We start from the raw sequence: 24,076 nt of genomic DNA, 5'->3' as shown, positions 1-24,076 counted from the left end.
TAATACCTCGTGACACCTCAAATTGAAGCTCATAAAAATTCTGTATTTTGGTAAAAAGAATTTGAATCGGCCAAGCCGTTTGGTATCAGCAGCCAATAATGTACTTTCTTACTCAATAATTATTAGTCTACAAACTACAGTAGGCCTACTACTGCTAATACCACAACACCATTACTTACTGAATGCAATGATATTGCCAAAAAAAACAAAAAATAAAAAAGGTTTTGTGTAAAATTAACCTTTTACTAATTTCGCTATCAGTATTTGTAAGTAAACAGGACAAGCGAGTGTCTTATAATTCTTTTATCTTTCTTATCTACAGTATTGTTGGAGACTGGTCCGGTAAGCGGCTATCTCTGGTCATGTTTCAACACACAAAACATTTGGGAATGCAGTTTCATTTGTTTAGTGACAGTGATGCGTGTTGTACGTCTTACTTCACAAGAAAATGGTTTACAGCCTTCAAGAAAGAGTGGAGATCATTTTTATGTTTGGATCCGAGAATAAGTGTGCGAATAGAACTGCTAACGGATCCAAAACACTACACCCTGGAAGGAATGTCACCTAGGTACATCATAGATTTAGTTACAAAATTTACTGAAACGTCGAATTCAAAATAAACCGTGAGGTGTTGTGAAACAATTTGGCTGTTCATCTCATGGTCTGCCGTTGTACCGTGTATACAAATGTATAGCTTCATAGGTGTACAGGCTTTAAATGCGTCTTTGTGAATTGAGTGTTTGTTGTGCTATGCAATTTAAATTACAAAATCGAATAAATTACATTCAATTCAATTTTATGCTGTAGTTTGTTGATGGAGACTGAAAAATGTAACTTTTGAGAACACTCGCGGTTATTTTCGAATTTTCGGAGGCGACAAAAGACCTACCTAATTCATACAGAAGTTAAAAATGTCCACGGTACTCTTTAGCTTGGTAGAAGAATAAGGTGTAATGTTCTGGTGAAAGAACCATGACAGTGATGTTAGTTTGTGAGAAAGCCTGCACACTGCACAATCCCGGCATGTATTGTATCCGCCGAGATTCAATCGTGAAAGGGACTAATCATAAAATATACTTTGTCGTGTACGGATATTAGAACAGAAAACTTGCAAATCAAGTAGCGCTATTTCGGAAACTGCACATTTCACTTATTTTCCCACTGCGTAACATTATCTTTATCTTTCACTGCGCCAAAGTTGCCTACTCTCACACTGTGAAAGATTCCCTTTAATTTTACACTTGAGTTAAGACAGTAATTTCTAACCGAGTATGTTTATGCCTGGTTCCCCACTGAATTCGTCAAAAGAGGCACGTTGTAACGTAAGAGTGTAAGGTAGTCTACAAAATTGAAATAGATTTCATCCCATATCTGTTGGCATAGGCACGGTAAGATGAAAGTAAAATTTAGTACTGGTCATAATCACATTTACTCCATGAATTTTTGTAAAAATTAACTCTAATTCTGTCTCGATCCACTAGAAGAATTACGGGTAGACATTAAGTTATCTAAATAACGTCTATTCAAAAAACACATATGCAATAAAGGGAATAAACGAGGAATTCATAGCGTTTCACAACTGGGAAAACTAGTTACCTCAGTTGCTCCACCGAGTTTAGAGATTGTGCCTAAAGTTATAGTGTAGTCAATTAATTATCTCCTGATGAGACAAGGATAATGCCTCTTCACCTTGATTACACTAGGACCTATACTTTGTAGTGTAGATGTTGTAGTGTGATGCCGAAACTATGTACATTTTGAGCTTCTACGTCGCTGACTATTTTCAGATCTCTACAGACGAACATGACTCCAGATCCCAGGAGTCAAGACTGTAACAGGGTCAGATTCCAGACGCTGCACTAAGAGGAAGGTGAACTGTACCTAAACTCAACATTCACACTTAAGATAAGGTAATTATAATTTTTTTCATAGTTCAGAGGGCTCTATTATCTCCAAATAAATGTTTTTTAAGTTCAGAATACGTTAGTAATGATGTAACTTCCTTGCGAGACCATTAGGAACAGCCTAAATTTACATAATTTACCGGGTTCATGTGCAAAAATGTTAAATTTAACAATGCAAATTAACATTATACAAGGTAGTGTACGCCACACCACGTGTCGTGAAACTGGCCTCGCTGAGTTTCCGTGCAACATTAGTAATCTATAACTCATTTAACTCTCCAGATGTTCTGTATCCAGATAGACAGAAAGACAGTCATACAGAAAAAATTGTGTTGAGAAAGTTTTCATGGTTGGGCCTGCACTACTTTCTTGTCTGTGTAGAAATTATTGGTCATGAAAAATGTAAGGATGAATTCGTTATTAAAGTATCTTGTCACATGATGTATTCAAATTTTTTCATTAATTTAAATCTCGTAGCAATTTTCAAGTATTAAAAAGGTCCGGTGAGCTAGGAAGGGTGCTATAACGCAAGGGTGCGCTGTAATAACTTCTCGTCACTGATTGTGACTTTCCCTGTATTATTTTTCCGTTTTACTTTATGAATGAAAATGTCACATGTAAAATTATCCTATGATTGTACGCAGTTTGTTTACACATAAGACCGATGTAAAATATTGGTCAGATTCCGTTATATGCACCCAACGCTTAAACTTTTTCAATGAACTTAGAACGTTATAAAACGATGTAGTTGAGTAACAGAACTAACATTCCATCAATCAACAAGCATTTCCAGGTATTGCGGTCGGTATTGTTGTCGCTGTTATCTTATCTTTCTCGAGAATCCCGATTACGGCAGGCCGCGCGGCATCACATGATTATTTAATTTTTTTTGCACGGTACATAATTACCTTCCATTACAATTCAATTTATATTTCTGATCAGCCCCTCTAGAATTTGATATTTTACTAATAGGTACTATCTCGAGGGATGTTTTTCTTCCGTTGACATCAGCGCGGGGCAGCACCGAACGCGCATTTTGGGTGGCGGAGTGTGATCAAGATTAAAAACAAGTTTTGTGTGTGTTTTTTCAATAAAGAGTATAGTTTTTGTTTGGTAATGTTTGTTTTTGTTGAATTTTTGTGTTTGGAGAAATGTAGGGGTGTGGTCGAATAATACGTAGCCTAAGTACCCTTTTTTTCTTAGCTAGTATCCAATTGTAATTCATTATAATCATCCGTAAATGAAAAATTAGCGTTGGAGGCATAATGTTAGTTCTGTTACTCAACTACATAGTTTTATAACGTTCTAAGTTCATTGAAAAAAGTTTAAGCGTAGGGGGCATTTAACGGAATCTGACCAAAATAATATATAACGCTCAGCCAAAAATGGAATTAACATGCACCATCATCGAACACTGTGTTGCTCATGTAAAAATGAAGATTCGTGCAGAATCTCAAGGCTAATTCCGTTTTCGAGATATCGTGCCGACAGATAGGCAGCCTCTCGAGTGATAGGATTCGCTAAAGCTCAGCCCATTACAGGAAAAAAGGAGAAAAATTTATAATAACTAGGTATGCATAAATAACTTTAGTTAGCTAATTAAGTTGAAAGGAAGCTGGACTAATACTGAAGACCTACTAGTAGCTAAATTAGTATGGGCAGGCTATTCAAAATGCCTACTCACAATTACAAAATTTAAGTTATCTTATAAACAATTGACTCCTCTACTTGTTTATTAAGGTTTGAGTGTTTTATTGTTGAATTCGGCAAAAACAAAAGAAGTCGTATGAAAAATCTCCTGTTTTTTAAACTTATGGTGAGTCTACTTTATTGCAGTGTGTTGTTTCAGATATTTTGTTATTATTTGTACAGGTGTATCTTGACGACAATTTTTTTTGTATATAGCCTCTATCTTTAAAAGCATATTCTTTAAATTGTAATGCCTTATTAGTTTTAAATTTATATTAGGACTTTCTATTTCAAACACTAGCTTTAATGTATAAAAACATGCCTTTTAATAAAGTAATAGAACGAATGGATTTGTCCAAAACCTTAATTATATCTTCGTAATATCAGGCGTAAGGTATAAGTGATGTTTAAGGTTGATTCGTAACTTCAAAATAACTAAAAAACAAATTTTGTTCACAATTATTTTTTGGCTGGATATGGTTAGTTGGTTTGTACTGAACAAGAAGAACACAACTCTTAGTGATATTGTTTGGATCCAAAAAATTTAATTAGGCCTACTGAAAGCCCTACAAACTTGGACTTCGTAATTTGCAATTTACGCAATCAGCTGATGTCTATCGTTTCATGGTATTCATTTCTTAGTTTTAGTTTGTAGTCTTTGGAACGTCTGCTTTCATGCTAAACGTCTATGAGTTGCTGAATCTACTTTCACATCTGTGTTTTTGTAGCACATTTGTATTATCCGAACTCCTATTGGAAGGGGGTTTCTTACCATGGAACCAAAAAAAAAAAACCGTATTATTAGAAAGAACAGACTTTATTTGACTTAGTTGGAAAAGTGCATGTCATTATGACAATAGGTTCTAGTTTTCTGCCTTCCAAAAGGAAACGATGTCGGGGAGATAAAGGCCACTCTGTTCTTATCTACTACTAGCGGACCCGGCGCGCTTCGCTGCGCATTTCAATAAGTTACCCATGGCTTCGCACGCAAATCTTAAGAACCGAAGTCCTTATATTACTTAGTAAATTTTTTTTTACTATAATAAATTTTAGATTAAATTAGTTATATCTCCTATGCCACGATTGAGCTTGCTTTGTTGTCTCGATCGAGAGAATATGTACACACGGAGTTTTGAGAACCATACTTCTGTCAAAAAAAAACAACTAAGGTTGATTTTATAACATTCTTTATATTTGTAGCCAACGTAAGATAGTAATTATGATATCTGCATTGCTCTTCTGATCAAGCATGAGCATGGTTTATATTAAATAAATATTGCAGTTAAAGGTGAATTTTTACGTCAAATTTGAATTGTATTATCTGGATAGTAAAGTCTATGTTTAACAGTGATTGCAGAAACAGTTTAAACAAAATTTGTCGTTTCTCTTAAGCTTACTCTATGCTTTAAAACTATAAGTGTAATATATGTTTACAAAGAACAGCTGATTAAAAATTTGAAAAGACTCTTTCACTTAATAACATATGTTTGCTGCAATGCATTTCTTACGGGTATTTCTGTAACCAGTGGGGCGGAATCCTGAATCGGGAAAGGGATAAAAAGTATCCTATAACCTTCTACAGATCAAGACGAACAAATTAAAAAAAAAAATTAGGCGAATCCGTCCAGCTGTTTGTGAGTGATGCTGTTACACACGAACAGTTTCATTTTTATATATTAGATTTGTTAAGTAGTCTACAAACCAAATACGTAGACCACAGCAAAACATAATAATGAGAACACGCAAAACATTGCAACATACAATGATAATTTTAACTCTAAAAGTAATTACATTACTGCAGCCTAATATAACCCAAACCAAGAAACATTACTCTGAATCTGTTGCCAAACCAGTCACGATTTTCCGCAAATGAGTTTTCTTCAATGTTTTCAGATACACAATTGGATATTCGAAGCGAGCCGTAAGAGTTACGGTGATGGAACTGTTTGTGCATTGTGAATAAGGGGATATGTAGTTAATCTTGTGTTTTAAATAATTTGGTTCATTAGATGTTTTAATGTAAAATGTTATTTAAGAAGCAATTGAGGATTTATCAAATATTTTTTAAGCATATGTTTTTACCTCTCTAATAATAAAGCTACGAATATTCATGAATGTTTTAAGGATTAAGTACATTCATTTGAGACGCAAAAGAAAAGAATTGGCCTAGTAAACTACTATTTTTAAATATCAATTAAAAAAAGATAATGAATAGTCTACATACACACGTTTTTTGAATACAAAAAATATTGAAAAATGTAAAATCTTGTTTTTGCTCGAGCACGTGGAGTCAATAAAAATATATTATTAAAAAATCTTCTTGGAGTGCCGAATCACCTTAAGTCGACGAGTCAATTAGGTAAGCAACGAGCTTTATATTTACTTATAACCTTTTTAATTACTTGTAGGTCCTATAGTTAAAACAATAAATCCCAATTCGTACTGATTAAACTCTATAGTTAAGTTAATTTCTTAACAATTTAACAGTTAAAGTACCCTCTGCTATGAATTGCCTTCAATTAGATAATCGTTTATTATATCGACAATTATGCCTGATAGTTCGTAAGTTAATTATTCCCCATTTTAAATGCTCATTTATCTTTATGAATTAAACCTAGGTTAAGTATTTTCTGATTTGAACTTATACAAAATTATCCTTACTATTACTGAAATCCAAATTGTGCTTAAAGATTAAATTATATTTTACTACATTGGATTCAATTCTCATGTTCCAATATAAGCAAAATATTGTACAGTCATCTGTTTATTTTGGAAACTTAAACCATTAGTTAATTCTGAATATCCGCAGACAGCACACGAGCTGTCTCGTATTTGGTCTTTTCCAATCCCAAGTAAGGAATAATAGCCTAGATTATAATTCTTTTGGGGGAACGTTCTACAAAAAATTATTACAGTGGAGCATTTTAACCACTTTTTACAAATGTCAATCTATTAACATTAAGTTATAGTATATCTACACAATATTACATCACACCAGAATCAATTGTCACACCTTTTCTATTAGGAAATATATACATGATTACAATACAAGACATGATTTAGATCGGCGTCCTTCAATCAGGTAAAATAGGCAACTCTTTTAAAATTAACCGTGTGACGTTTTCCTTAAGTTCCGGAGTGTGCTCGTTTTGCGAAAATTAATAGTTTTAAATTGAATTGGGCTAGTTCAGATCCTTTTTTTGATTAACGGATATTTGAGGCACTTATTAGCATGCAGATCACATAAAGAATTGTAAGATAAGGAATGTTACTATCAGGTATTAATTTAGCCGAGTGCCATATCCTTTATAGACTGATGAACTTGTAATTGGTCAGATTCCGTTATATGCCCCAACGCTAATTTTTAATTTACGGATGATTATAATGAATTACAATTGGTTACTAGCTAAGAAAAAGGCCAGTATATGAAGGAAAACTCAATAATCAATGAGTAATTCAATTCCCACACCAAAAAGAACACAACAAAATTTTACTGAAAGTTCTTACTGAGGTGGCCACAAAGCCGCAATGTCTTGAAGTATAGCTTCAAATGGGTTAGTGCCATCAGTGAGTCGCTTCCGCCACATAGGCTAAATTCACAAAGGTAGCTGTCCAGCAATTTCGAATCTACTTAAATGTAGATTCAGAGTAACAGGTAACAGAGTTGAAGTGAAGCGTTGTGATGCCGCGCAGCTTGCAGTAATCGGGATTCTCGAGAAAGATAAGATAACAGCGACCACAATACTGATCACAATACCTGGAAATGCTTGTTGATTGATGGAATGTTAGTTCTGTTACTCAACTACATCGTTTCATAACGTTCTAAGTTCATTGAAAAAAGTTTAAGCGTTGGAGGCATATAACGGAATCTGACCCTTGCAATTAGGCTATAGGCTATCATTTAGTTCGGTGGTGTACAGTTCAATGTTACCTCTGTCTGATGTCACCCTTGAAGTATAGAACTATGCACTATTGTTGTACAATTTACCTTTAGCATAACCTTTGATACTGTATCTTGAACATAGTTTGCACCTTTTCAAGGTGGCTGCTACTTTAGCAATCCTTTAATTGTATTTATTATAAAACTACCAAAAAGCTTTTATTTTGTAGGCTACTTATTATAAATTGGATATGCCGTTGAGTATTGCCTCTACTATGACTTTACTATTTCATATGAAATTATTAATGGTAATAAATAATTTGCTTATTGTTAGGCTAATTGGAGTTTCGACTAGATAGGCGCTGTGTCCAAGAGATGTTAGCAACCTATTCGATTACTCTATGGCCAATTCAACTGACTGATTAGAGGACAAAACACTTCAGATATATAACAAATCAAATCGATTAAAAATATGTTAGCTTTTCATTCGAAGTGTTTCCTATAATCCTATATAATTAGAAGTGTATAGGCTACGTACAATGATATCTAACTGACATTAGACAAGTAGACTATAGGATTGCTGGTGAGCTATTTCTGGTTTCAGTGGTTATCTTTGATCATGTAAATAAATAAAAAAACCCCATTGGACCAAAGAAAAAGAGTTAAACTCTATTCTTTGGAATATATCTTTTATATTTTATACAACGATTACGATCATAAATTCTCTGCGATGTTTCAAATCTTAGATCTAAAAATTGGGATAGTTTATTTCCTGTATATTGACAATTAGCCTGAGTGGCTTTTTAAGTGCCACAGAATTGTTTTGTTTGGTGCCATTTTTCCTTTCAGAGGGTATTTCTTTCTTCGTCTAAATTGTTTATTATTTATTATTAATATTATTGTCTTATTATTGTTTGCCTTTCTTATTTATTGTTGTCTGCTTCTCATTGTTGCTGCTTGTGTGTAATTGTTGCATTGTTGTCACCCGCTATTGCTTGTTATTTTCTTTGCAGTTTAACATATTGTTACTCTGTTACTCTGTTACATTGCTTGTTATTCTCTATGTATTTTAACATAGTCTACTGTTACTGTGTTACTGCATCTATTTGATTGATAATTATCTTATTATGTTTATCTTCACATCTACTACAGTTATCGCACATCAATGTTGAATTATTAGTTATAGGAATGATAGTCATTTTGCTGTGCTATTAGTAGCCTATTAGTGTTAAATACCATACATGGAGGATGTATCGATTTAAAAAAGAACGTTTATTGAAATAACTTAAGGCAACTATGTAAGTAAGCTATTATGTAAAATTTTAGATGTCCGTTGGAATAAAATAAATAAATAACATAAATAAATTAATTTTATAAATAAACATGGTTTAATATAAATCTTGTTGTGCCCTAGAACCAGTATGAGGTACCATTACATCTGCTTGCATCATTAGGAGTTTTATATTTTATTAATAATTTTTGTTTAAAAATTCAGTTATTATTAGACAACAATTGGATATTGAATACTATTCAAGTGTAGTAAATGTTGGTATCCTCGAGCCCTATTATTAGTTTAACAGTCTTCTGCATGATTTACACGTAGGTTTGCCATCACAAGCGATAGTAGTTGTCTAATCGAAATCAGAACCGGTTGTTAATAACGCCATAAATATCGTTCAGTGCCGACCTTACAGAGGCAGTCCCCAACAAACCAGTCGCATCTCCTTTGTGTCCCCGTGACACGACAAAGTTTAACCATCACCGACGCCATAACGACGAAACGATCGCTAATTTTACAACTCGGGACTAACCGCCTTATTACACACGGCGAAACTGCCTCTCTAGTCGTAAAGTGCTCTGAGTGTCAGCAATTCAGATTCTTTCGACACCCTCAAGACACGAGTGAGCAAAAAGTCCTCGCCTCAAAGAGGGGAGTGGCGGGATGGGCGGGAAACCGAGCCTGCCGGCGTCGCGATTGGTCGAGCCCGTACACCAATCGGAGTGAGAGATATCGACCGGAACGTATCGGTTCGGCAGAGTTCGGTCTCGTCCGGATGCTGTCGGCTGTGTCGGGCCGGTCGGATCAGCTGGACCAGTTCCCTCAGACTTGCGTGTTGAAGTGCACGACGCTTCCGGAGCTCCGTGCCCGGTGATGTGTTTGTGTTTTCTCTGACTGATCAACAGTCCCGGGGCTTTTCTCGCCTGGTTTAACGGATTTGGACTGAATCTTTGTTCCTCCTGCGGCGCTGTGTCCTCGGATGTTGTAAGGGCAGGACGATAACCGAGTAGAGCATCTATGATACAAGTTTCCTGCTTCGGGTCCTACAACGTTACTCCTCTAGGAATGAAGGTAAACCCTTTTTACATACCATTCCGTTAAGCTTCTAGATTTAATTATTGTTGCACGTAATAATTAGGTAGTTGTTATTTGTCAATTTGCTTGGCTGTTAGTAGACTGTTATCCTACTAATTTAGAACTTTCGTGTAGTGTCAGATATAAAAAGCACAAATACCGGAAATGAAAGGGATAGCCTGATAATAGACAACTATGAGCAGACATTAAGGAAATATATAAACAAAATAGCGTCATAATCGAATATAGCCTACTGCATACTACAAAACATGTAAAAACACCCACTTTAACAAAATTGTAACCTGTAACAAGTAAGAAAGTACTTTTATCGAATACCTATAATATTTATTTGATAAATTATCGCAGGCTTAATTATTATTTATTATTATTATATTATTATCAGTAATTATAATATAACAATTAATACGGCGAGGACCAAGAAGGCAATTAAACTTTAACATACAATTGCAATTGGTTGAATGGATACAGTAGACCCTATAATGAGAAGGTCAGAATTAATGAGACTTAATAAAAAATTTACTTCCGCAACATTTCAATTATACTTTAAATGTATATTCAAATAATATTATTTTGATTCAATTGAGAGTAGTCTAAGCCTAAATGTTAGTTAGCTATGTTTAAGGATGTGTAATATATGTATAAAATTCAATGAACTTTTTATGATTGTGTTGCAAGATACAAATTAAAATGTAAACCACTATAACTTAGAAATCCTATCTAAAATTTGAATAATTTGTCTTTAAACTTTGCCTCAAATTAATTAAAGGTTTGTTCACCAGTTTATTCGAAGATATAGGATAATTTCAAACCTCTTTACATTTTTAAATAAATGAATACTTAATATACTTAAAATAGCTATTATTAACAAAAAAGTACAAATGGATACAATTTTATTTTTTAACATATTACTAAATGTTTCAACTTCGTATTTTTCATTGCATTAACATTAGATTATATTTGTGTTCTGATTGTGTTCTGTTAAAATGTTCTGATTTTAATCAATGCTATATTATGTTATCGTCACAGATCGTATACGCTGGAACCACAAATTAAAATATTCACATCCCAATCAGTTCGTTTTAGTTTAGTGTATTTAGTTTAGCATTACAACTATATATTATGGTGTGCATTTTTCGTAAGGATAATGTTAGTCGTTTGTTATATTTTAATATTATTTATATTATGAACAGTTTAGTCTAATGAGACATTAAGCCGAGCCACAAACTACTAGAAACTTTAGTAATAATTTTGTGAATCTATTATTTTTTACTATTCATCACAATTTACTTAATACAGGTTACAGATTTAAGACCTCCCATGGACGCATAATAAATTATTATAATAGAGACAATAGTTTCAAATCCTATGCATTTGTTTAAAATAAATCCTTAGATACTTTGAACACTGAATTTCCCTCGCTTACTTCTTTTGAATATAATTATGTTTTTGAAGATCTGAATCACTAGAAGGTAGTGGTTTCCAATAATATAAAAATCATTTGAATTAAAAATGAATTAAAAAAACTTTTTAATAAAGATGATTGTACACATCTAAGGATTTCTAGGCTAGTCTACAAATAATGCATACAATCACGTCGTTAAATATATTCAATCTATAATTAATTTAGCTAGATAATGTCTTTTAACCACTGTTATTATATATATTTTCTTCATTTGATATTATTGTTTTCTTAAAAAAAAAAAGTTTTAATATAACGATAATTAGATTTTCAAAACTAAATCTGAAAAATATAATAATAAATCTGTCAATAAAGTGCTTGAAGTCGACACATCAGTATAATTTAAACTGTTGTACTTAAATTATAATAATTGAGAATATTTTCAAGCTAAGGTGATGCATCAATTTTTGATTATTATATTTTATTATCCTAAAGTCAAGGCGTTTAAGATAACTTCCTTGAAGAATAATATAAATTCCTTTATAACTAAACTAGGATTGGAGGCATTAAAAGTAAAACAATGTAGGCAATTTTTCGAAGTAGAATCTGGTCAAATAGAAATGATTAGGATAAAACTTTGGATTTTTACAACACATGCATGAGACACACAGCTTCAGTGAGTGCCGTATGTTTTAATAATTCGCGGTTAATAAAATTAAATAGTTTTTTAATATAGTTCAGGAAATGAAAACTTCATTAAAGTGTATTACACGTTTATACATAAAACATGTAATTCCCGTCACTTTCATGTATATATTGTATAAAAGTTCAGATCCTTCAATTGTTTTTATTCAGGCTTGATTACAAGGCGGCATTACATTTTGTTTCAAAGCTTACAACTCCTCGCCGAATAATACAAATTGTTTACGCCAGCATATCCTGTCTTTAGAAAATCTATCCTAAGGTTTTCACACCTTAACCTTAATTAAATTAATTTATGTAAGTAATTTATTGAAGTAAGTTAAACTATTTTTAGATGTTTGGTAACATTTTCGACTAAACCATCTACTAATGTGGAATAAAAATTAAAATATAAAACATTCATGTGATTTAACAAAATGTACAATAATAATTAGTTACAAAGTAAAAGTATACGTTTTTGTCAAAAAGTTATATCGTGGACGTTTACTGAAAATTAAATTTACACTAGAGAGATTTTTAGTTTGCTACATTTATCACTTCCATTGATTTAAAATAGATTAAAACACGTAACTATAGCAAATTATATACAATATTATTTTAACTGTAGGAATCACGAAGGTTTTAAAAGTTTTAAAATTACTATTAATATTATTTCATTTTAAGCAAAATTATGTGTATGTCTATAATTTATTTGGAAACTAAATTTTACTTTTACTAATTGTCTATTGGGAGCTCACACGTAAAAAGTACATAATTTTAAATCCAACATAAATTGGGGGCTCAGGATTTGTAAGCTACATTTTTTCAAACCCATTTTATTGAAAATAAACTAGAGAAATAAAAATTAATAACTGTAAAAGTCAAAATCTGTGAACTCAAAGTTTGGACAGACCTTTCGAAGGATTCCAATTTTGTAATTTGCTGTATTAAAAGTAAGGGCTGTCACTCATATTGATACCTAATCGAGGTTTCAGCTCTTTATATTGCTAAATTATAAAACTAAGTATTTAGATTTATTAAAATAATTTAATAATATCCTGCAAACTGACAAAATATTTATTTAACGGTAGCCTATTAGTCGCTCATATATGTATATATACAATACACTGGTCTTTATTATAAAAGTGCAATATATATCTTTATTATAAAAGTCCATAGACTTTTTTAAAGTTGCCTATATCAAAGCAAATACAATCGAATATTTTATAATAATTAAGAACTAAAAAATCTTGCAAATTATGAATTTAGGAAAAATAATTTTCAAAATTATAATTGGATAAGTTTTTTTCGACCTTAGAAAAGTAGCCAATCCTCAAAACCCAAAATACTGTCATATAGGCTACGTCAATACCGTTCCCGTTTAAATACGACTTAAAATATTTGCCGTTATTGACTGTTGTCTTATTTTACAAGAGCAGTATGTAAGTCAGCTAATATAACCAATCACATCCTAAAGGAGGCTTTTTTCAGGCTCTCATATTAATTATTTTATTTCCAGTGAACTCGAGAATACGCTACCTTAAAAACCTTAAAATAATTCAAAACGAATGTTTTAATTGCTATAAAAGATAACATCTTCGAAAATGATCCGTGAAACATTGCAAGAATATCGCTTGATGCAGTCCTCCACACCCACACAAAATAGAAGTTTTTAGTTTGGACGTTAATTTGAACACTGAAAGGGTTTTTACGATTAAGTTAAAAAAATAATTCGAGATCGTAACGGAATTGATAACAATCGATAGTTGTATTTAAATCAGTATCATTGTAGTTGAGCGGCAGAAAGAATAATGTTCATATCATTCAAAAATATAAATATTTAAATCTGCAAATAAATTGTTTCAACATTTTTAATGGTTTATTATTAAACTCAAGAAAGATCATAATGCTGTCCAATTCAAAAGAAAATGCGGAAAACATTAATGTCGTAATACGTAAGAGTATTATATAATTGTAATATTCAAAGAAAAAAAGAATAATTCTCTTATATTGTTATTTATAATATTTTGAAAAAGTAGAATTTCTTCTCTTTTCAGGAAAATGCGGGAATTTATAATTCAAACTACATCAGAATTATCAAAAAAGTGTCAGAGTAGGCTATATGAATTAGTACCAGAATCAAATAACGGATCATAAATCGAATTCGATGTAACCCTGTCGATGATTTTATCATTGAAATAAATTAATTCCTATGCAGTATTAATTATTTATTAGCTGGCAAAATTATTTTATGTATCTAATCATATAAGTCTAATAGGTACGACAGCATTTACTGTTTCAGTAAAACAACAAACTCGATCACCTAAACACTTTCAAAGAAAACGATAAAACCCTAACCCCATTTTACATAAGATATATGTAAGAAACGGTACATTAAGAAGTACAGGATTCCACTGAGGAAGTCGAGGTATTGTCGAAATGTCTGTCACGGGAACTTGTTATTTAAATGTCACCAAAGTTATAACACAAACAAAACCGTAATACATACAAAAAAATCCTTTGTGACAATAAATCCTTTCAATTAAATGATAAATTTAGTATCTATTTATTTAGTTTAAGATATTTGTATCTGTTCGTAAAGAGTAACTAATGAATATAGAAGTAATGTTAACTACCAGCGTCTAGCCCGAAGAAACAATTTATGGGGAATAGCTCTTAATTTATTTCAGTAATTTAGCATCATTATATTTCTTCTTAAAAGATACAAAAATATACAAAGAACAATGTTAAAAGTTTGTGTATAAACAATGAGGAGTGGTTTTTTTAATTAAATATCCCTGATATACAGAACTTGATGTGTGGAACAAACACAAAGAAGTTATTAGCTTTTTATTTTATATTTTATCTAGTTGGATGTTATGAACGTCTCGAGAACCCATCACAATCATTTTACAGATGGTAAATAATGCTCCGAACATTTTTAACTTCATCTCAGACTCAAAAGATTTTTTCTCATCGTGTATTATGTTTTTCAAACCATAGTTGTGTATCAAGAGGTATTGACAAGTTTGTAATATACGGTGGAAGTTCAAATTCAGAGATAAACGAAAACCAGAATACGGCTGCTTTCACAGTTATGTCGTATACTTATGTGTATATGCACCACAAATTAGTGTATGGTACTATACAATATAACATTGGCTTGTAAAAGCCGCAAATTTCAACAGTATATTGTGCATCAGATTTAATATTCTAAAGTGTCACAATTAAAAAGGTCGTCATATCATCAGCGCAGCGCGTAAATAGCAATGACAATTTTCATGATTTAAAGCGGCCGTTCGCTTTCATGCAACATGTTAATTTTGACTACTGCTTAAAATAGACCAGAAACAATACATTCTTAAAAATACTTTTAAACTGTATAAAATTTGACTCTTGCACTATCTTATTTATCCCTTATCGCAGGTTAAGTGTAAGAAAGCGCCATGCGGCCCAAACTTTGCCTGTAGGTTATAAATAAAACATTTTTCATTTAATTTCATTTCATACCTCTTACGATTTCGAGATGGTTGCAATTTAAAATTTATAATAGTAATGGTTTATCTAATTTATTAGGTATTGTAGAGCAAAACAATAATTTGTTTTAGATTAAGGTAGGCGTAAGGTCTTTAGGACAGCGCTCATAAAAACTTTGGTAAGTAGCCTATACATTAAAATAGCGGATAACTTATTCGATTAAACATGGTAATTGCTATAATGTGTAGCGGACTCGGGCTAAACTTGCTATAAAGATAGTGATTACACGGTGTTTAATGTGTTGTTAGCCGGTCTCAACCAATGTAATGTTTCAAGTGCAGGGTCATGCGCGCTAATTTTGTTGGGAATCGAAATGGGAGGGCATCAAAAGAGTTTAAAATCTGAAACAATATTTTTCTTACATATCTTATTTTTCTCATCTCGACAGAACTATTACCAAGAGTTATACTGTACATTTAAATTATAGGGAAATCAGTGACAACTAGCCGTATACAGACCTTGAAAGAGGCGTCGCTACTTACAATTTCTTTATGTAGACGTCTCATTATAATAACTTTGATTTATATATCGGAAAGTCGATTTTAATTGTGTTAAGCTAAGCGACAAATGATTTAGAAAAATGTATCGCTTCATATTATTATTCTTTTAATATTGTTCCATTTTACATCCACCAAACCTTGTCCGACTGTCTGTCAATTTCTTCCTTAGAAGAAATTCTTTTATTGATTTCAAGAAACCCCAAATTCTGTGCTTGTAGTCGGCAAATTGGTTCTCGTCTCGTCGTATAGGTACTAAAAGAGGAAGTTTGTCGAAAATTGGCACACAAAGGCAGGTTACAAGTTTTTAAAAAATTACGTAATAGTTTTCGGGTGTTTACGCCTTGAACAGAATATTAAAATGCAAAATACGTTTTAATTCAAAACACATTTTTCATTCTTCCGCATTAAATTTATTTTAAAAGCGCTTTCGCCGGTTAAGGCATCATTAGTTTACAGAAAAAACATATTTATAAAATAGAAAAAAACACATGATAAAATAGAATAAAATTTAAAACTAATTGTAAAGACCAAAAACTAATAAATTATAAAAGAATTACGTAGAAAGATATGGTTTGCAATTCATAATTTTGGAATGGATTTCTTCTTTTACTAACGGTATAAGTATGTATACGTAAAAGTAAATGGTAAAAATGTCTTTTGAATTAAAACCTACTCACTTCCATCAAGAATACAAAGCAGAAAATGAAAATTCGTTTTTATCAACTTATTCTGCAAGCTTCACAGTAAAAGTACTTATCCGTTACCTCCTCGGTGCTGGAAGATGACTTCTTCCCATCAGTGTTCGCCTGCGGGGGTATTGACTTTTTGTGAACATCTACGGACAGCTAATTAATAGGCCGGTGGTTGTAGACACATCACAGTTATAGAGACGGATTGGGGCCGTTATATTTTCCAAACATGATGAATCGACTGAAAGTGTAAATAGCGATAAAATCTAGCCCGCCTCACCTCCTGCCGAGAAGTCTTCATCGGCAGGCCTCCCGGAGACGCTAGGAGCTTTGTCTTGCAACACACTTAACACAATGTCAATTCTTTTTTTTTTAACTAATAAACCTTTATTATTATTTATTTGCTGTTTTTTATTGTATTTTTTATGTCTGTTAGCATGGTTGTTTCAGCCGATACGAAGGAAAGACCGATTTATAATATTGTTTGTGTTATTAATTTCTGCTCTCAAGTCATAGAATTTAAAAAATTAATTTTAGTAGAGTTATTGTTTTAATTTCGTTGTCACAGCCCTTTAATTCACTGAAGTCAGGAAAATAGAGCAAACTGTTTTACAATTTACAAAGAATTTTAGGTCTTGAAAGTAGTAATGTTTAGTAAAAAACATACAGTTTATATAAAGAAATTAATTTTAAAACATTTAATTTTCTTGTCGTACTTCTTTTTTAGAATTACAATTTTTATTTAGCCTAAACATCGTATTTATTAAAAACCATGTTACTTCTTTAACACAATTCACATTAAAAGAACAAAAACGCTATACAGTTGGCGCATATATGTCCAGAATATGTTGTCCCAGAAGAGAAATTAAAGGCGTTATAGGTTAATTGAATAAAACACTTTCAGGCAAGAAAACAAATTCATTATATGAAATTACTTACATATTGAGTTCTACTTGCATTACGTTATGAGGATTTACATCCGACCAATACATACAGTTATGCCTATTAATGCGTCCATTTAGTTTGAAACATGTCTCATCACACCACTAAATTGATCGAAAGAAATTTGGATTAGCCTCTGAGTGGATAACTATTGTCTGACAGAATTCCAATCGCCTATCGGAAACATTCTCGTGAAGCGCTTGGAGTAGAGATTAACGGTATGACTTGAATTTTAATTGCTGTAACATTCTTTGCACGCTTCTTCTTGATATTTCTAGTTCAGCAGATGCCTTACAAAGCGATTTACCGGGACTGGCTAAAAAAGGTTGAGCAACTGTCTGCAGGTTTTCTTCGTTTGAAATTGATCGTGGCCGACCACACTTCTGAGCATTTAAAACGCTTCCTGGGTTTTTAAATTTCTTATTTAACTTCCGCATATACTGTCGAGTGGGTATCGCGACACGTGAATATTTACCACTAAATTCTTAAATTATTATGGCATTTTTTTATTATGTTTCCACCACAACTGAAGGATGTTGTAAATATTTTAGAAACACATACAAACACATAACATATGCAAAATGCGTCACTTTACACTAGCCACTGGAACAGACAACAATTAACTTACTCCGTGTTGCTGCCAACTTAACATTGTTACCAGCCTATCGAAACAAAATATCCCAATTCATGGGGAAACTGACATATGCGCCACTCTGTACTTGTCTATGTTCTTGTAACCTTTTACATACCATGTCAAGAAACATGATCCTAATTGTGTCTAATCTCATTAGTGTGACCCACTCAGTATGTACTGCCAAGCAGAGTTAATCCGGTTGAACAACAAAAACAACTATTTGAACGCCCATTATTCCTTTGGAAAGTGTAAAATATTTTTTATTATTTATTTTGAGAGTATCTTAAAGAGCGGTAACTGTAAAACATTACCCAACCAAAAAGCTGATGGCACGCCATAAGTTTCAAATGGGTTAAAGCTTAAACTCTTCAGGTTGTTACCGTATATGACTGTTGATAACGGTTTGAACATATGTTCATACTTAAACTCTATGAGTACCATGTGGTGTAATGAGTAATTGATCAGAAGCTCAGGCCGAAACGCAGGGACGCTGACCGTGTTACTAACGCGTGATATCAGGATCATTGAACAAGTCGGATAATACTGCTGTAAGATTATATAACACATCCATAACTCTCTAACTATGGTACATGATGTTAACGCTGTGACGCTGACCGTGTTACTAATGCGTGATATCAGGATCATTGAACAAGTCGGATAATGCTGCTGTAAGATTATATAACACATCCATAAGTCTCTAACTATGGTACATGATGTTAACGCTGTGACGCTGACTGTGTTACTAACGCGTGATATCAGGATCATTGAACAAGTCGGATAATGCTGCTGTAAGATTATATAACACATCCATAACTCTCTAACTATGGTACATGATGTTAACGCTGTGACCACCAAGTGACACAAGGACGAGACAGCGCAATATTCTACTACAAGCCCTAAGCTAGATCGTTATTACCCTATCATAGTTCTATGATATTTTTAATATATTCTCTCTTGGAGAAGAGTGTGATCTCCGTAAGAGATAATTATGTTCATTTATTTATTTACTTCCTTTCAACGGTCAAAAACCAATTTACATTTATAAACTTATGATAAGATGACTAAATAATAATTAAATAATACTTAAAAGAAAAGGGCCAAACCTGCAAATTAAATCTAGGCATAATTAACAATAAATAATAAATTGATAAATTATAATAAATATTAGTGATAGTAGTACATAATAAATGGGAAAAGTATTTAACTTAAATACACTACTGTATAATATGTGGCATTAAGAATAAATCAAAGCGATAAATAATAACAGTGCAAGTAAACTATACAAAATAAATAACAATGTAAAATAAACTATAAATGAATAACAAGAGGAAAAAAAATACTAATATGTGATAGTGGTAACTAAAAACTTAGAAAAATATTTAACTTAAAAATCATATTTGAACTTTATAACATTTGGAACATTACACAGATTTCAATGAAGGCGATACGAGTATTTGACACTGCAGATTCCAGACGCTGCACTAAGCGTGAGGTGAAATGGAGTAAACTCAACATACATTGCTTTTGGATCTTGCCTAAACATTATAGTGCGCTCAAATGTGCACTTGGTGAGACAATGAAGGCAGCTCTTCATCTGGAGTGCACCGGATGGATTCGGGGTAAACCAGACAGACCAGTTTTGTAAACCAGAGCATTTCGCGGAGATAAGATGAATCAAATCAATCACGTCATAATTTCACGTTATCTCTTCAAGCATCGTCCATATTCATGAGGAAATAGAGTCATAGTTGTATGTTAGATCAGCTGGGTCAGGAGTGTTTTAGTAGTACTCAGTTGAATATTGGGAGCTCTGCTCTCTTTTCGAGGAACATCTCAACCGGTGTAGGAACCTGAACGCATCTTTTGTTCCAATATTGATTGAACTGTTTTCAGTGGAGTATATGGTGAACAGTACGAGTCACAAGAGTGTAACATCACTGTTGCACGGGCCATGTTGTTTGAAGACTACAGTCAAACTGGATCTGACACGCCGTGGATGGATGATATCGGAATGGATGATATCGGAATGGATGACATCGGCACGGATGACACGGCGATGGCCGGTTCCCGCGCTCACACCTGGCCTATGATCGATCCTCGAGCCACGATGAGTTGCAGTTACCTCGCATCTGATAAGACACTCACTGATGTCTCTATATACCCGCTGCGAGCCATCCGGCATTCCATTTTTCATCTGATCTCGCTTTCCGAGTGACGGCATCTCCGGTCCGGTTGTCGTTCACTGGATTAATCTTGCTATTTGCGAAAAAGAATTCTAGAATCAGTTCCGTTATGAAAAATCCTAAAAGTTTGCATCAATTCTCTGTTGTATGATGATTACGAAAGATAGTGGTTGTATTTCACAAAGTGATCTATTTTCTGACAGAGTGATTCCTGAAGTGTTTATGCTTTACAAAATGGCGGATTTTCAATGGTTCAATATTAATCTGCTGAGCGTTAGTGAAGTGTCTATGCGTCTAACTGTCTGTCGGCATGGTATTTTGAAAACCAAATGACTTAAATGCAAATGAAATTGAAGCATTCGTTCGAACATTCAACAAGTCATGAAGTAGTTTTTGGCTGAGCGTTAGCGAAGCCTATTCTTTAAGGGAAGTTCTAGAACCAGTTCCGTTACGAAAGACCCTAAAAGTTTGCACTAATTCTCTGTTGTTTAATGATTTTGTACGTACGATGATTACGAGATATAGTGCCATGTGATCTATTTTATGACAGAGGGATTCCTAAAACGTGTATGCTATACAAAATGGCGGCTTTTCAATAGTTCAATACTGATTTGCTGAGCTTTAGTGAAGCCTATAATTCGAAGAGCTCTTAAAAAATTTCAGTTGCCTGTGTGTCTAACTGTCTGTCGACATGGTATTTTTAAAACGAAATGACTTGAGTGCAAATGAAATTGGAGAATTCGTTCGAGCACTCAACAAATGATGAAGTAGTTTTTGGCTGAGCGTAGTGAAGTTGAGTTGAACTAAATTTCATTTCTTAAAACGAACTGACCTGTATAGAGATTTGACTTTAGCATGAAGCTTCATTTCTATAAAGACTACACTCAGATCGATGATGGAGTATGTCTCGCCATGAGGTTTGACTGAGCGTTAGCTAATCTTTTATATTTGTCTTATACATACACACATTATTGTAAACAAGTTATGTGAAACTTTAATATTCGACATATTTACAATTGTACTTTATTAGAGCTATACTGTAAAAAGAAAATTAACGGAGTAGAGAGTTAGTTTTAAAATTCTGTGACAATATTTGATAGTATACATTCTCCCTCATCGGAACTTTTATATTATATAAACTGTTGTAAAACCCAACTCAACGAACAAAATTGTACATGCATTATGTGGGACATGAAATATCCTTTTTACATGGAAAAAGAACGAGTTTTATGATGGTGGATGGCAAACCCAGAAAATTGGCGGAGCTTTACTAAAAACCAATATTCAGTAGGCTGACGAATAATGTCATATTTGTGTACCAGAAAATCCAAAAATATAACTAAATTTACTAACCATATTTAACTAACTAATATTTATTTACTAACTAACATTTAACTATATTAAATATAAATATATAATACAATAAGAATACACCTTTAAACTCTTTCGTATTTTTTTATTGGCAAACGTACATTTTGGACTCAAAGAGTCCATCTTCAGGTACTTAGGGTAAGGTAAAAAAATCAAGTAAATAAATAATTAAACCAATTTAACATATTATGTTTAAACTACATTGGTGGCTAAATTTTGTATTTAATGTATATAGGCCTATATTATCAATTTATAACTTATAGTTTAAAGGTCTGTCAAACAATAAATTTTTGTTGAGAAATCTTTGTCATTTAATAATACATGAGGATTAATTTTGGCACTTTTGTTTATTTCAAAATGTTCCAAAGTTGACAATAGGCGACCTTTTTTTGCACGCGTGTAACATTTCAATGTTTTCGATGTTTGTGTATGTTTGGCAGCTGTTATTTAAATCGTCAGCATATTTGGAATTTTATGATAACTTCAATGTTTTATGTGTTCATTAAATCTAACCTTGAAGGATCGGCCGGTTTGTCCAATATAGTGGTTTTGAAAATCATTTTAATTAATATTCTCCAATTTCGTTAAATTTTGAATTTTATATTTGTTCTGTTGAATTACGTTTATTTTATATTAGGCCTATACCATACATACACAGATAAATAAACACAAAATTTAGCATCTAGGTAGTTAAAACATATGTCAATTTGGTGTAATTATTTAGTTACCTTAACCTCTACAAGTACCTGATTCTTCGAATCCGAAATTTACATTGTACCAATACAAAATACAAAAGTGTTCAAAGGTGTATTCTTATTAGTTATATTAAACATTTTTCGAGGCTATATTAATTATAATATGTAAAAAAAGTCTGTTTTGTATGATTCTCTGTTTGTCTAAATGACCGCAGGACGTTTTGAAAATGAAATGAGCTATAGAAAGTTTTCACGCAATCTCAGCCTGTTGTGGCGCACTGGTGTCATTTCGCAACATCCGCCATTTTGTAATTAATAAAGCTCCTTAAGTGAGATATACGGCATTTGATTGTAATAAAATATAGATTTAAAATGATTGTTAAATTATTACAGTGTGTAAATTTTGTACATTTTTAAAACAAATATTAGAGTGTTTTAAATCAATTTGAACGCCCTGAACATATGTAATGAAAATTGTTTAACAAACTACTTGTATCAGGTCGTAGGCCGTACCGTTTTCGTAACAAATAAATTGAAACAAACTCTAAAAGGAAAGAAAATTATACTGTTAAAAGTGTTTATTGTTTTAAGTCATTATGAGTATTTTGAACTTTGCCAAAGTATACCAGCTTATATAACTATTTGAATTTTGACGTTTCCTTTCTTGATACTTTATCATAACGCCCGTTTTATTTAAGTTAGAACCAAATGAAACGTTTTATGTTGGTTAAAAATAAATACAAATAAATGTGACGGCCGGAGGGGAAAGGGATAGTGGCAAAAGTCAACTCACAGATTTACGTGAAGGCAGTTCAGCCATGTCAAGAGCAGTGCTAACACTCATAAGGCAAATCATGCGTATCTGCTTGTTTACGATGCATCTTTATCACTAAGGCAAGATTTACGAAAAACCCAGGGGTTTAATATCTAAACACATAGATTTCCATCAATATAATAAATTGTAAATCTGGAAACGTTGTTTTTTATGTTTTATTATTTTAATGCTAGGAAGATTCAGCCTTACACACTCATTAGTATCTTTCTGTAGTTAGCATATTTACTTCTATAGGACTCCATATACGTTTATTTCTTATCACTTGTTGCTACCGTGTGCTATTTTTAAATCTATATAACCATGTTGTGTGTGCATTCCATGTACTTTAAATGTAAAACTAGACTTAATAAAAACTAAAGACTAATTATTAAAACTGAGCTTTAGAATACAGGTCACCATAGGTTTGCTGCACTTATCGCAGGTAATTTAATTCATTATTAACATAAAATATAAAAACATGATTCTATCAACGTTTCTTTATTTACAAAAAGTAATTTATTCAAATATGATACGACATTCATAGGATGTTAAAAGGTTAATAATTTAATATATTGGAACCATAAATAGTTTTCAGAATAAAATAGAACTTGCTTAGCAAATAGGAAACTTCTATGGTATAATTCAAAGATTTGAAACACCTATACAATTCCGTTCGTTGTTTTTAAATGTATGTCTATTACATATCTTGTATCATTTTACGACAGTATAAGACTTTGTGGCAACTACTTACCCAAAGACTGTAAAGATTCCTGGCAACATAGTT

At 32.4% G+C, this 24,076-nt stretch overlaps 1 protein-coding gene across 2 annotated transcripts in view; it reads left to right on the top strand.

The window, feature by feature from the left end:
• The first annotated feature begins 9,526 nt into the window (after nt 1-9,526).
• The window catches only part of LOC124356979 (LIM/homeobox protein Awh), a 103,060-nt gene continuing 88,510 nt past the window's right edge, over nt 9,527-24,076 (top strand). For both annotated transcript variants that reach the window (XM_046808341.1, XM_046808333.1), the window contains exon 1: nt 9,527-9,823. In XM_046808341.1, the coding sequence (XP_046664297.1) occupies nt 9,770-9,823 (54 nt within the window). In that variant the 5' untranslated portion in view covers nt 9,527-9,769. The remainder of the gene's footprint in view (nt 9,824-24,076) is intronic.

This window comes from Homalodisca vitripennis, chromosome 1 (assembly GCF_021130785.1).
Source record: "Homalodisca vitripennis isolate AUS2020 chromosome 1, UT_GWSS_2.1, whole genome shotgun sequence".
NCBI lineage: Eukaryota > Metazoa > Arthropoda > Insecta > Hemiptera > Cicadellidae > Homalodisca > Homalodisca vitripennis.
This window is presented reverse-complemented; position numbering and strand designations above follow the sequence as displayed.